Source organism: Pleurodeles waltl, chromosome 7 (genome assembly GCF_031143425.1).
Source record: "Pleurodeles waltl isolate 20211129_DDA chromosome 7, aPleWal1.hap1.20221129, whole genome shotgun sequence".
NCBI classification, from domain to species: Eukaryota; Metazoa; Chordata; class Amphibia; order Caudata; family Salamandridae; genus Pleurodeles; species Pleurodeles waltl.
In genome coordinates, this window is record NC_090446.1 from 571,678,769 (window position 1) to 571,691,886 (window position 13,118).

The 13,118-nt window shown below is 45.9% G+C and overlaps 1 protein-coding gene across 2 annotated transcripts in view; it reads right to left on the minus strand.

Annotated features, from left to right (window-relative positions):
• PKMYT1 (protein kinase, membrane associated tyrosine/threonine 1) overlaps positions 1 to 13,118 on the minus strand; it is a 304,511-nt gene that overhangs the window by 76,064 nt on the left and 215,329 nt on the right. For both annotated transcript variants that reach the window (XM_069244353.1, XM_069244354.1), the window contains exon 6: positions 2,725 to 2,990. In XM_069244353.1, the coding sequence (XP_069100454.1) occupies positions 2,725 to 2,990 (266 nt within the window). The remainder of the gene's footprint in view (positions 1 to 2,724; positions 2,991 to 13,118) is intronic.

Below are 13,118 nucleotides of genomic sequence, written 5' to 3' on the forward strand. Positions count from 1 at the left end.
TTTCGGCTCCGATGAGATCTTTCTCTTTTTCGGTGTCTTGGCCTCTCGGTGCCGACCATCTTCGGTGCCGCTATCTGTGTGCCGAGCAGCTTCGGTGCCGCTGTCTCTGTGTCGAGTAGCTTCGGTGCCGCTATCTCGTGTCGAGCCTTTTCTGCACCACTCTCTCGGTCCCGAGAGTGTTGCGTGCCTGTGTCTCGACCTGAGTCGGACGACTTCGGCACCAGCTCGCCCTTTTTCGGTGCCGATGGACGGTCACCTACTTTATGGGTTATCCATGGCCTGTTGGCAGTGGCGTCCCCTGGGCTTTGTCTGTTTTTTCGTGTGATCTTTCTTTCGACGTCTTACTCACGGTTGGTTGCTCGTCGACGTCTAATTCTTCGGAATCCGATTCGCGGATGGAGAAAGTTTCTTCTTCTTCCTCCTCCTCAAACCCTTGTTGTCCTGTCGGCGTGGAAGCCATCTGCAACCTCCTGGCTCTTCGGTCCCTGAGCGTTTTTCTCGACCGAAACGCGCGACAGGCCTCACACGACTCTTCCTTGTGCTCGGGGGACAGGCACAAGTTACAGACCAAATGTTGGTCTGTATAAGGATATTTACTGTGGCATTTAGGACAGAATCGGAACGGGGTCCGTTCCATCAGTCTCGATGTTGCACGCGGTCGGGCCGACCAGGCCCCGACGGGGGATCGAAAATACCCCGAAGGGTTACCGGAGCTCTTTAAGGCTCGGTGTCGATTTGCCCTAACTATCCCGATACCGAACGAAACAATACCGACGAATTTTCCGTTGATTCTGACTAACTTTCCGACCCGAAACACGGAGCGAAAAGGAACACGTCCGAACCCGATGGCGGAAAAAAACCAATCTAAGATGGAGTCGACGCCCATGCGCAATGGAACCGAAGTGGAAGGAGTCTCTCGGTCTCGTGACTCGAAAAGACTTCTTCGAAGAAAAACAACTTGTAACACTCCGACCCAACACCAGACGGCGGACTATGCACAGCATGTGTATCTGCAGCTACACATGCCACCGAACTTCTCATTCTGCAGCACCTTCTCTGCGGCATAGAAAGACTCCAGAAGCATGTTTTATGTGTGGATAGTTAAGGAAACCCCCGATGTAATGCAGAACGTCGTTTGCAGAACTAACTTGTGATTTTTCTGGTGAGTTCTGCTAAGTTAGGCTGCATCTGCATTTTGTGTACCTCAGAGGTGTTTTACTGTGGCATGTACATTTCTGGCTATGAGCCATTTCATAATGTTTGAGATTCCTGATATAGAGGGATAGAATGTGCCTGTCCTTGATTGTTTATATATAACACTGTTGTTGTATTGCCCATTTGACCATAAGGGATCCTGCTGGAAATGCTGGAAGGAAAAAAAAAAAAAAAAAAATTAAAATAGATAGACAATTCTCAATTGAGAAAAGACAGATGAGGTATCACATATTTCTTGGACCAAGTTCCTTGCAGTTAGAGATTATTTATTTGAGCTCTCCTCTCAAAAAGGGAAATGTGTAAATTGTTTGTGTTGTGATGTCCTGGTATAAGGAAAATCGTTTCAGGGTTGGAGTCAGACAAAATGATAATATTTTGTACTAAGGGTGTCCATAGCCCATCAGAAACTTTACGAATTCCTAATAAATCACTGCATTTGGGCTTTCGAAATGGAGTCCTGAAAGGTCTATGCCACACATATAATTTACTCCATGCAACAGTGAGAATTTTTGATGTAAAGATAGCATTTGGAATTGTTCTTCCTTTTTCTATTTGCTGCCATTTTTGAGATTCAATCCAACGCAAATCCCGATTTGCATTGGATTGTAAATCCCACCCAAACTCTCTGTATTGGGTTTGCGCCACAAACGTGATGCACACTTGGCACAAAGTGTTAATAAAACTGATCCTGAGTGTCAGTAGGTATGAGTGAGTGAGAGTGAGTTAGAGTAAGAGAGAATACAAGTGAGTTAGTGAGACTAAATAAGAATGAGAAGGGGGTGTAAGAGAGTAAGAGTGAGTGACATAATGAATGTCAGAGAACGTGCACGTGTATGGGAGACTGTGATTCTTGCAAGTTTGTTGTTGGCACTGATACCCTGGAGGTAATTATTCTCTTAGATATATCGAGGGCAAAATATTGGCGCTGGCATACTTGGAGCAGTTCTTAACATGACACACACCTGTAACAAAATACTGGCACAATGGGGTTAATTCTTGGCATAAAGGGCACCAATGGCAAAATACTGGTACCAGCATACCATAGGTAATTTATGGAATATAGGGTACATGTGGAAAATGCTGGCATACTTAAGGAAATTCTTGGCATGTGGACAGCAGAGTCCAAATGCTGGTGCTAGCATACTGGGGGTAATTCTTGGCATAAAAGTGGGCAAACTAGAAAATTGGTGGGTGGCAACCATGAAAGAGTGCTGGCCTAAGGACCCATGATAGTTATAAAAAAAAAAAAAAAAAAAAAAAAAAAAAAACTGCAAACACTGAAGTCTCCTTTCTTTACTACTGTGACACAAAATCTTGTCCTGTCCATTCCATCATAAATGGAAGGGTTACTGCTTGTTAAACTGGATCTCATAACTGGTGAATCAACATTAAAGTACATTACATTACATGGACACAACGTAAAGAAAGTGAGTTGACAAGGGAAGCCTTGCAAATTCATTTTGGGTGGAATTGGGGTGCCAGATACAAGGAATGGGTAAATCCAAATACTTGTTATTGATGATGTAGTCCTGGCCATCCATTTCTCCAGGGTACGTCAAGCTGCAACGCAGTAAGCTCGCAGATCCAGATATTCCCGGCAGTTCAAATACATCTTCACTAAGGCTGTCATCCTCAAGGTCACTAGAAATACTACAGTCCCCTGGGGGAGTGGGGACTGGGGAAGAAGGTCGGCTGGTTCTGTCGCTGTGACCCAGGATCCAGCGTAGCGGGTTTCTCATGTAGTTCCACAACACACAGAAAAAGGATAGCATGAACTATAAGGCAAGGTAAAGAGACTATGATTAATGGCCAAAGAGGCCCAAACACAAAATATAAAGTGAGTACATTGAGTAAACATCAAGTTATCAAGAATGCTCTCTTCTCGTTCCAAAATGCTTCCCCCAAAGCTTGTTTAAATTTAGTGCTGACCCAGATACAATTTAGAAATTACATGAAGCTGAATGAGAATAATGTACGGAGTAGAAATTGAAGAGAACAGATATTGCTCAGATAATGTGCCAAAAGGAGCACTTACATTTTCCAAGATAATTCTTCCCTGGATTCAGATACTCAGCTATTTGGACGTGGGGGGTGAAAGTTGGGTTCGGGGACCATGGGGGGGAGGCGGCTGATAAGGGATCACAGAATGTTGCTTAAAATATTGTCCCACTCAGTTTTGAAATTCTGGCAAGGTCATCTGAAGGACGATTCGTAGATACTTTGCTGTCAAGCATATATCTGGGAAGAGGAGTCATCACTTGCCTTCCACCTGCCTTACACAAAATGTGGCCCTGGAGGTACCTGGCTGAGAACCATAGCATTGGCCCCGCCTCACTATCAGCTTGTTATCATACTGTTCAGGTGGACCACCCTACTTCATTAAAGAAAAAAAACAACTCCTATCTCCTCTTTGACTCTGTGACTTACGCCTCTGGAAATAAAGCTCAGTATCCTAGGACCTATGTAAGCACTCTGCCTCTGAAGCCTCTAATGTTCTCTCCAGTACTAACACTGCACCCCAGAAACCCTCCCACTGAAATAGGTCTGACCTCTCTACTCCTCAATGCCATTCACTCAGTTCTTCAGAGTCTTCACTTGTGAGCACACCTTCATCATAGCAGAATCTAACCCAAAGACGTTGTCTAGATATTGAGGTCTAGGGTCTGTTGCCACCAATACTTTTCAAACCTTATCCAGCTTCATACGAATGGTAGCCATGCCTCCATCATGCAGAATTGCCCACCCTGCAAGGTCTCACACTTTTGTCCAATTACATCTCCTTTCAAGTGCACCTTTCTTTTTTAAGCAACTGTGGCTGGAAAATATATTTTCTGACCCTTGCAAGTCATTTTCCATCCTTGTGTGGGCCATGGTATATTCCCCTTGGAGTTACAGGGCTTCTGTGGCCATACTCTGTTTTGGTCTGCAATCAGCAGCCACACTCCTCTATAGATGCTTTCTCCCCATCTCATCCACTCGCTTAAGTGTTAGTGTCTCCAAGACTGCACTCCACTGCCATCTTTTTTTCCAACAGTCTGATTAGAGCACACTCTCACTGAGCCCTCCAAGCCCAAACACCCAGCCAGTATAGAACACAGGTCTTGAGCCTTGCGCACAACAGTTAATTCCAACTGTTGTGGAACATAATACTCCATAAACACAATAAAACAGATTCTTTTGGAGAGCAGACAGCACTGTAAAGACGATTGCCATGATGAACAATTAGGCTCACACATTAGTAGCTTTTCCTTCACCATCATGTGATCTTCATTGATAATCAACCTCTGGGAAGAATAAGTAACTCATCCCTCAAAGACATATACAGTAGAAAGAACTTAATAGCTTGATAAAACATAAAAAAGGATGAACAATTAGCCTTGTAGCTTGCATAAGATGCCAGATGTGCAGCTGCTCTGGACTAATAATTTAGAAAGTTGTACCTAAAAACCATGCAGATCGATATGAATGTGGAGGATTGGAAAAATCTCATAAATGGGCTGCACGAACAGCCGTCCCTTTCACAGAATAAGCTTTATGTTTCTTGGAAGGGTTAGTCACCTTTTTTGTAACAGCAGGAACATGAGACAATACATTTTGCATATTTTTGTTTAGCTATGGGTGGTATGGGGGTGGGAACACAGCTAATAAGCACTTAGAAGGGACCCCTCAGCAAGAGAAAGGAGGTGGGAAGAGATATGGTCTGATTCAGGTGCAAATCTGTGTCCAATTTTGGGGTAAAGAACTGGGATGTCCTCAAAACTACTCCATTCTTGTGAAATCCTTTATACAGCTGAAATGAACCTAATGCATGCATCTAACTTGTTTAGTGGACTACAGAGACTATTACTAGAAAAGCTATTTTCTAAAGAGATACTAAATGGTGATCACATCAATAAGTTTGAAGGGAGGCCCTATTCATTTTGAAACAATAGAACTGATAGAGGTGAAGCTCTTCGACTTAGAGAAAACACTTTTTGATGATCTTGAAGAAATCATTTGTCACTGGGACAGTAATAATGCTATGTTATAACATTTCTAAAGCCCAACAAATACCTCAAGAGTTGTCTTGGCACTGGAAACTGATCGATAAACAAAACCAGGCAGAAACTAGTTACTGAGCAGTAAGAAGCACAGAGAGTTAGTTTTTGGGCACCACTTTTCAACTCTGTCTAAATGGGTAAGCAATGTAAGCAAGACTTTGCTCAGTGACAAGTGAGTCAAAACTGCCTCCTCCTGGCATGTTGAAGTTTTCACAAAGCACCAACTGCTAAATGTATTACAGTTGCTCTCGTGGAGGAACATTTGGGCCTTCTTTCTTAAAAGAAAAACCCACACAATCTGGTGCCTAGTTTAGATTTGCTAACTAGACAAAGTCAGGAGCCAGGCTGGCAAGCTCAATGCCTTGGAGATGGGAGAAGAGGTCTGGCCTGCAGAGTTACTTGATCTGCAGCCTTTTCAACCAATGGAGCTCAAAACTCCCACTACTGAGGTATTCTGGTGTGAGCAGAATCATTGTAGCCTTTGATTGTTCGAACTTATTGATAGGTTGTGGTATTAATGGTTTGGGGGAAGGTACAAACACTTCAGAGTTTTGGAATTTTATAAAGTACCTGCCTGTCTATGGGATGGAATGTTTTAGAAATCTTACCCATATACAAATCCACTTATCCTATTTGATGCCAGATAGAGCAGTGAGGTGACAGATTATGGCAGTGTTCTCATATCAGAGCTCAGATAATCAGAGACGTGGAATTCCTAGAGCCCGACACCCAGGACATATTGTTTGGGGTCAAGGACAAGTAGTTTTCATGTTTATTTTGTCCTTAGGACTAGTAGACCCAACCCCCTGCAGCACAAGCCCTTTGGCAGGACGTTTATAGTATCACACTATGGATCAGGGATGGACATTGTCTGTAGTTAAGGAAATAGCTGTGTCCATGTGTTAATTCTGTTCAGACTTGTATTTATAGTTCATTAATGCAAAGCCTTTTATTATTAGGGTGAGCACTCTAAGGAAATGTAAGCTTGGACTTTACTACAAAAATGTGTACACAGGTTTGCAAAGTTTAACAGTATGAAGCTACGAATAAAGCTCCCAGAATTCTATCTGATCAGAAGCAAATATCTGAAGAAGCTTGAAAACAAGACTGATTCTTTGCTGTGAAAATAATATGTACACAAAAAAATGCAACTAGGAAAAAAATGTTTTGCTAGAGTACTGCGAAAATGTAGGTACCATTTTTTGAAGCATCATTTACTAAAATGTATTGAGGCATGCTGCTGCTTGCACATTTCCTCCTGGGGGGCGTTTAGGATCAGCAGCTAAGCATTATTGACTCCCAGCATTGTTAGCCTGTTGTAAGGCCTGGCATCCACAGTATTTGTCACTGCTTTGCATCCTCCTTGAGTACCATTTTAAGCTTTGCTACGGATTTAGGTCTAACAGTCTCTTGCTACGTTGGATCCGTTTACCCCTCTGGCTTTCCTTTCTCTGTGCAGGGAATTTTGCTGCACCCAAGGGTTGGTTGAAGGCTTTCTGGTTATCTCTGTACCCTCTCCTTGACTTCATAATTGGGAAATGCATGCGCTTCTGCTCTGTCTACCTCAATCCTTGCTAACTGTGACCCTCTGATAGTGATTGCAACAACTATTCTGCATTCTTCAGAGACTCTAGCAATCTTACCCTTCCCTTGTCCCCACTCCCCTCCTTTCCATATGTGAAGTGTTCAGCTGTCCCTTCAAGGTGTTTGTTGGTTCTGGATGCTGGCTGTAGGAAAGTACCCTCTTTTTGGCATGGTTACCCCCCACTTTTTGACTGCTGTTAGTGTGTTTTGACTGTGTTCATTGGGATCCTGCTAACCAAGATCACGGTGACTGTGCTCTCTTCCTCTAAATTTGGTTGTTCCTGACTTAGTACACCCCACAACTGGCATACTGGTGCCCCCATGTAAGTATTTAGTATATAGTACCCAGGGCATTGGGGCACCAGGGGTTCCCCATGGGCTGCAGCATGTATTTTGCCACCAATGGGAGCCTATGCAAAATGTATCTGCATCTGTATGTGTGAAAAGGTGCAGGCAGCCTTTCACTACAGGTCACTGCACCAGGTCACTGTAAGTCACCCCTATGGCAGGCCCTCCTAGCAAAGGGGGCTGGGTGCAAGTACCTATGTATGGGGCACCCCTGCATGAGCAGAGGTACCCTTACAAACCCCGCTCCATTTTCCTGGACTTCGTAAGTGCAGGGAAGCCATTTTACAATTGTACTAGACACAGGTCACTCACTACCTGCCTCCAGCTACATAACGGTAACTCTGAACCTGGGCATGTTTGGTATCAAACATGTCGGAATCACACCCAAATACTGTTGCCAGTTTGGTTGTATGATTCCATGCACTCTGGGGGGATCCTGAGCAGTTTTCAGAGTTTTCCCGGGCAACCCATGCTGCTACCATCCTACAGACAGGTTTCTGCCCTCCTGCTGCTTGACCACCTCAAGTCCAGGAAGGCAGAACAAAGGATTTCCTTTGGAAGTGGGAGGCAACACCCTCTCCCTTTGGAAATAGGTGTTACGTGGCTTGGGAGCCACTGGCATGCTTTGAAGGGCACATTTGGTGCTCTCCTTAAATAAACCAGTTTGCACCAGTCCAGGGACCTCTGGTGCAAAACTGGACATTTGAAAGGGGAGTGACCACACCCCTGTCCATCACCACCCCAGAGGTGGTGCACAGCGCTCCTCCAGGTGGCCACTTGATTCTGCCATCTTGAATCCAAGGTGGGCAGAGGCCCCTGGGAGCATCTGAGTGGCCAGGTCAAGCAGGTGATGTCACAGCCCCCTCCTGATAGGTGGTCACCCTGCTAGGTGACCAATCCCCTTCCTGGGTTATTTAGAGTCTCCCTCTTGGGTAGGTCCTCAGATTCGATGTGCAAAATTCCAGCAGGAGTCTTCTGCATTGTTTACTTCATCTTCTAGCCACCGGGACTGCAACAGGTCTCTCCAGGAACCAACAATCTACAACTCCAGCGACAACATTGCTCTGCAACATTGTTTCTCCAGCTCCTTCCAGCAACTGCAACATTTCCCTGGCTATGCATCCTCTGAGGGTGGCAAGTCTTCAGCCTGCACAAGAAACAAAAAGGAATCTCCACTGGAGTGAAGGAGTCACTCCCCTGCATCTGCAGACACCAAGTGCAATGACAAACGGCTGCGCTGATCCTCTCTCCTCCACGACTGCATGAATCCTGCATCACAGGTGGTGGTCTGGAGTGGTACCTTGGTCCTCTCTACCAGCTGTCCAACTTTGGAGATGGTAAACCCTTGCCTCTCCTTGCAGGACAGTACCCCTGTGCACTGCGACTCTTGCAGCTACTAAGGCTTGTTGGCTCTTCTTCCAAGAGATCCTCAGGCTCTGTGTAGCCCCGGCCTCCAGCACTCTTCCCTGCAAAGCACAGTCTCCTGCCTGCTGCTCCAGCGACGTGGGACTCCTCTCCACGTGTGCTGCATCATCGACTTATGACTCTTCTCACTGCTGAGGGTCACCTGTTACTCCCCTCCATGGGCTGAGTGCCCCTGGACCTTCCTGGTCCATGGCAGTTCTAGTTGCGACTCTTGCCTTCGCCAAGGCTTGTTGGTGGTTTTTCCACACCACTGACCTACTGCAGCTCTTCTTCCAACGTGGGACATCGACTGCATCACTCCTAGAACTCTTCTCCAACTCCTAGGCTGCATAGCTGACTCCTGGTCCTCACCGTCGACCAGGTCCTGCAACTCCAGAAGGGTGGGTAATGACTCCTTTCCCAACCGGACACTCCAACTTGAACTGGACTTGGTCCCCTTTATTTGCAGGTCCTCTTCTGTCAGAATCCACCTTTGGTTTCTTCCAGTCTTGCTTGGGTCTTGCACAATCCTTGTGCAAAGTTTACCTGTGGTTTTGGGGGGAAAACAGGTATTTACCTCTTCTCTCCTGGTTGCTGGGGGGCACTCTAGTACTTTCCTTCTTAGTTCCTCCAGCTCCCCTCTACAGGTTCCACTTCCTTGGGTGGTGGACTGACTTTCGCATTCCACTTACTTAGTGTATGGTTTGGTCTCCCCTAGGGTCTCCATTATTTTCTGTTATTTCACTGCTTTCTATGCCAACGCCTGACCTCTAATCTGTATAAAATAGTGTGTTTACTCACCTGCTAGTACAGTATTGCCTATACAGTATTTTAGTATTTGTGTTACCATAGTAAAGTACCTTTATATTTTGTAACACTGTGTGGTTCTTTCATCGCTGTAAATGCTGTGTGACTAAAGTGGTGTTGCACAGGCTTTGCATGATTCCTAGATAAGTCTTGGCTGCCCATCCACAGCTACCTCGAGGGAACCCTGGCTTCCTAGACACTGCCTACACCTCACTAATAGGGGATACCTGGAATAAGGTGATAACACCATAGGTGCTCACAACACACCAGGCCAGCTTCCTACACTGTGGTGCAGCAGTTGGATAAGACACTTGAAATTGCCTTACCATTCTGTCACTAGTTTTTTTCCACAGGAAAGACCATTACTAACTGTACACTATACACATAGTGTCAGGGTTCTAGTCTCCTGAGTTTGGGTAAGCTAGGGTCTGGCATAGCCTTGGTCCAAATGTTGCTGGGAGTCTAGTGTTAGAGTAGTCAGGGACTCTTACCCCACCTCTAGCTAGACATCATGCTTTCAGCAGAGCACACCTCTCAGGCCCTGGACTCTCAGTATGAGGGTCTACCTCTCCAAGAGTTAAGGGAGTTGTGTGCTGAGAGAAAACCGAAGACAGGGAGAAATAACAATAAGAGTCTGCTTCTTGTCTTACTCCTCCAGGCTGACCAGGACAATGATTGTAGCCCTAAAAAGGGTAGACTTGGGCTACACTGGAGAGGGTCAGGAAGAACCTGGGGAATATCACAGCCCTATTAGGAGCACTGCAGGTAGTGAGGGGGGGGGGGGGCACATCAGTAGGCCCACCTTTACTCCTAAAGGGCTGGTCAGATGGTTCCCAGGAAGAGTGATAGATCCTCCTCTGTACATTCCCATGACTCCTCAGTCTCTGAGCGGATCCACTACTCCACTTCAGGGGAAGATTCCCCAGATAGGAAGCTTAGGCAACTAAGGTTGGAGGAAGCCAAGCTGAGGCTGCAGCAGCTGGCCCGAGAGAGGGAAGCATTGGCAGTGGAGAGGGAAAGGCAAGCTTTGGGATTAACACCCCATGGTGGCAGCTGTTTCAATTTCAGTTTCAGGGACACCAGGGTCAAGGAGGACTCATTTGACTCTAGGATCGTCAACAAGGTAGTCCCACCCGTCAAGGTGGGAGATGATATCTATAAGTGGTTCACTGCCTTGAAGAGGGCCTGTAAGGTACAGAGGGTCCTCCAAATGCAGTGGTCAGCAATTTTGTGGCTATCCTTCTCTGAAAGATGTAAAGACAGACTCCTCTCTGTCAGAGAAGAGGAAGCAGACAATTACACAGTTTTCAAAGCAGAACTGTTTGATGGGTTTGGCCTGACTATTTAACAGTACAGGATCAAGTTCAGAGAAGCCAGGAAAGCATCCTCCCATGATTGGGTAGATGTTGTGGACTGTTCTGTGAATGGTCTGGAAGGCTGGTTGCATGGGGGCAAAGTGAGTGACTATCAGGGCATATATAACCTAATTCTAAGAGCGCACATTATAGATAACTATGTATCTGATCAACTGTATCAGTACTTTGTGGACTCTGATCTGACCTCTCCCCAAGAATTGGAAAAGAAGGCAGACAAGTGGGTTCACACCTGGGTGAGTAGGAAGGCTCAAACAGGGGATGACCACAGAAAGAAGGAAGCAGGTAAGTCTCAAGACAATGGTGGGGACAAAGAAACGCCCAGTGTCTTCATCAGGCCCACAAAACTCCTCTGGTGGTGTGATCAAATCCTCTTCCAACTTCAAAAAGCATTGGTGCTATGTTTGCAGAAACAAAAGCCATAGGGCAGGGGAAAGCTCCTATCCTCAGAAAAGCACCAAGCCTCCCAAACAAGACACTGTGGATTAAGTGCTTGGCCTCAGATCAAGGATGGCTGAGTGCATAATGAGGGCCAATAAAAAACTTCAGGTCAGCCAAGAGTTGCAGAAACAATGGCATGACCAGAAGGCTCTACTGACAGAAAGTGTGGGTCCCAGAGCCTGTGGCTCCCAGGGCACTCCAAGACAAGTGGAGTGGTCCCCACACCACTGTGGAGAAAAAAGGGTAAGGTTACCTACATGGCAGACCATGGCACTCCCAGAAGCCCCCAACAAGGTGCTTCATGTGAAGCGACTTACACCCTATTATGACAGGTCTGATATGACTCTGCTCATGGCAACTGATGAGGGACAGGAAGAAGAGAGTGACCCTCTGCTTGACCTCATCTCCCAAAGTGCAGATGACTGCTCAGTTGATGGGGTAGTGCTTGCTGACTGCCTCTCTGAGTCCCAAAAAGAGGACTGCAGAAACCTCTTAGGGCAGTTTTTAGAACTGTTCTCCCTGACACCTGGTCAGACCACATGGCGTGAACACACCATTGACACAGGGGGCAGCTTGCCTGTCAAAAGCAAGACTTACAGGCAAATATATCATGTTAGGGAATGCATCATGTCTGAAGTTCAGAAGATGCTAGACATAGCTGTCACTGAGCCCTCAGACAGCCCTTGGGCTATTCCTGTAGTGCTTGTTCTAAATCCCCACTCCCAAGATGGCAAAAGGGAAATTAGATTTTGTGTAGACTATAGAGGTCTCAACACTGTTACTAAAATAGATGCTCATCCTATCCCTAGAGCAGATGAGCTGATAGATACACTGGCAGTTGCCACGTATCTGAGCACCTGACTGCTAGTTACCGGCAGATCAAGTTATTAGAGGATGCTAAACCAAAAAGAGCATTTGCCACTCCTAGTGGGCACTATCTTTTTACAGTGATGCCCTTTGGGTTGAAAAATGCACCTGGCACATTCCAGAGGCTGGTGAATAAAGTTCTCCAAGGTTTGGAAAACCTCCGTGCAGCTTATCTGGATGACACAGCTGTCTTTAGCGCCACCTGAGAGGATCACCTGGTACACCTAGGGAATGCTTTAGAGTCTCTGCTTAGGGCAGGCCTTACTATTAAGGCCTAGAAATGCCAGATGGGGAAAGGGAAGGTGGCACATCTGGGCCACCTGGTAGGTGGAGGTCAGATTCAGCCACTATAGGGAAAAATCCAGACTAATCAAGATTGGACTGCTCCCACTATCAGACCAATGTCAGAGCCTTTTTAGGCCTCGCTGGGTACTACAGGAGGTTCATTAAGAATTATGGGCCATATGTACAAACACATTTTCCCATAAGGACAGAATGGGTAAAACCCTTTGCTACATCTGGCCCTATGTCTCAATTGTAGCCCCTCTAAATTACCTCACTTCTAAAATAATGCCTAAGAATGATTTATGGACAGCTAGCTGCCAAAAAGCTTTCAAGGACCTTAAACAGACCATGAGCTCTGCTCCTATTTTAAGAAACCCTGACTATACCAAACAATTTATAGTCCAGACAGATGCTTCTGAGGTAGGGATTGGGGCAGTGCTATCACAACTGAACACAGAGGCCCAGGACCAACCTGTGGCTTTTATAAGCAGGAGGTTGACTCCCAGGTAAAAGCGTTGGTCAGCCATAGAAAGGGAAGACTGTGTTGTGGGTTGGGCTTTGAAGAAGCTGAGGACATACTTGTTTGGCACTAACTTCCTTGTTCAAACAGACCACAAGCCCCATCTACGGTTAAAACAAATGAAAGGTGAAAATCCCAAACTTTTGAGGTGGTCCATATCCCTACACAGAATGGACTATACATTGGAACATAGACCTGGGAGTAACCACTCCAATGCAAATGGACTCTACAGAT